The sequence below is a fragment of the Aplysia californica genome, unplaced genomic scaffold (assembly GCF_000002075.1).
Source record: "Aplysia californica isolate F4 #8 unplaced genomic scaffold, AplCal3.0 scaffold00165, whole genome shotgun sequence".
Lineage (NCBI taxonomy): Eukaryota > Metazoa > Mollusca > Gastropoda > Aplysiida > Aplysiidae > Aplysia > Aplysia californica.
The window spans coordinates 584,640-587,011 of NW_004797435.1; the positions used below are offsets into that span (position 1 = coordinate 584,640).

At 40.9% G+C, this 2,372-nt stretch overlaps 1 protein-coding gene across 1 annotated transcript in view; it reads right to left on the bottom strand.

The window, feature by feature from the left end:
* Window positions 1–2,372, bottom strand: part of LOC101863743 (leucine-rich repeat-containing protein 74A) — a gene marked incomplete in the record, with an annotated part of 17,649 nt that overhangs the window by 5,305 nt on the left and 9,972 nt on the right. The window contains 1 exon segment of the mRNA XM_035969652.1: window positions 253–447. Coding sequence (XP_035825545.1) covers window positions 253–447 — 195 coding nt within the window.

The window sequence follows — 2,372 nt, forward strand, 5'->3', positions numbered from 1 at the left end:
AAGAAGAAGAAGAAGAAGAAGAAGAAGAAGAAGAAGAAGAAGAAGAAGAAGAAGAAGAAGAAGAAGAAGAAGAAGAAGAAGAAGAAGAAGAAGAAGGAGATGAAGAAAAAAAAAAAAGAAGAAGAAGAAGAAGAAGAAGAAGAAGAAGAAGAAGGAGATGAAGAAAAAAAAAGAAGAAGAAGAAGAAGAAGAAGAAGAAGAAGAAGAAGAAGAAGAAGAAGATTTCAATAACTTTGTTCAAGGAAAACTCACGTCCAGGGCCTTGAGCGTCTCATTGCCCACCATCCTGGTGAAGAACAGCAGAAGGCCGTCCACGTTGATCCGACACGCCCTCATCTTGAGCGTGCGCAGTGTCCTGTTGTGCCGGAGAGCGTGGCCTATAGACTCCGCCCCTTCACGGCCGATGCCGTTCATAGAAATGTCCAGAGTCTTGATGCTGATGTTTTCCTGGTGTAATTTATTGTGAGCGTTTAAGTTTAACGCTTTCATCGACAGTTTAACACCTTCATCGATACAAATAAGATCTTTTAGGAGGTGATAGTACAAGGTAGCATTGGCAGGGAAGTGCTATTGGCTTTGCAGGTATCATGCTGGGCAATAGCTCGGGTGATTCAGGTTCAATCCTCAATCTATTATATATATTCTTTGTTTTGAGTTTGTAGTGTATAGTTCCGTGTTACAATGTACACACTCAATGGACTCGGTCCTATCGGAGAGAAGCGTATGTGCGAAAACATAGAGAACGCCGATTTCGGAGACAGACTCAGTAAGCGCCGATAGGCATTAAAATTCCCTTATGATTTCCAACTTGCTCCACATAGAGCTGGCAGACTGCAGGCGCCTTTAAGCTCGGATAGGCGTTGTCGACTTTATCGGAATCTAAACATTCTTATTACCCCGAAAAGCTGGAAAGGACGTCTCGCTGTCAACTCGTGACCTCAATGCTTTCTTATCGCATCGCCATTTTTTTAACAGTGAAAATGTGACTTCATCTTAACCTCACTCTTTGTTGTGAACTGCTTTCACTGCTATTAAAAAATGGAGATGCGACAAGAAAGCACTGAGGTTGCGAATTCTCAATGCCGTCTCGCCGTCGCTCACTCGGGTTGAACAGTTTGCGTGACGTCACCCGACTGGACAGGGGGCAATTTTAAATGGCCATTTCAGAGCTGGTGCTTCACGGTAGACAAAAACTAATTACATTTTTGACTTAGCGTCGTCAAATTAGGGTGGCAATCAAGCAGAATTACATTTTAAGCAATATTTTAGGAATTTCGAGGTTTTTTAAATCCCCAAATAAATACCAGCTGTGTTGTGGTTTGATTTTTTTCTTATATCTAGATCTAGGCTTTAGGCGCCCTCTATGTGGAGTCAAGCAGACACCTACTGGCGCCTGTCCGCGTCGATCTTCAGCCGCTTAAGTTTCGGTGTTCTCTATGTTATCGCCCATACTTTCATTTCAGAGATCGTGCTTCAATAAAACCTTTAAATGTTCAGAGCGCAGTTATGGTTACCGGTAAGCTAGATTCTATGCCATGTCACTAGTTCTGGGCATTCACGAGTATCTTGTTTGGCGTTCTAGATTTCGTGTGGCATACGTGTGCACGTTTGACCAATAAAACACTTTGTGCCTCATTTAATTTGCGTTTATTTAAAGTAGATCCAATTAGGTGTCTCTTGTTTTCAGTCAATATTTTCATCCCGAAAGGAATCCAAAAAGTCCCTCTAGCCAAGCCTCCATTTGGCATAGAATAATACGCAGTATTGCAGGGCGTTCAATATTATTTTAATTGCTTTTTTTAACACATGAGACGGGAATTTCGATTTAACGTCCTTTCAGGAGAGGATTCTACAAAGTGGGTGATATACATGTAACCTCATCCAACAGCACAAGTTCACAAATGCCTCTTTAAGAGATTTGCCAGCACCGTAATCCAGACGGACTCTAGCAGAGGCAGCAGCACTACTTCTATGCATGAGTTAAAGAGACCTCTGAATGTCTTAGAATTTTGCGTCTTAAAATTTTCCTTCAATAAACTCTTTTACTGCTGTACACATTGTGAACGAAGTAAATTCATATGCAAACGCATGCCGTTTTCACAAAGGTTTGATATACATGTACTAAATAATTATTGCGCCCCCACAGGCCTAACGTACTTATGCATTTGCTTTACATTCATGACTCAAAATTCAAAAAATATAAAATTATCAGTCTTGACACCCTCTCTATACCTTATACAAAAATGTGTAACAAACGTGTATTTTTAATGTGCTGTGTGTATATGATTCTGTGCGTATGTATGTGTGTAGGTTTGCGTATGTATGTGTGTATGGGTGCGTATATGCATGTGTGTGTGTGTTTGTGTGTGTGT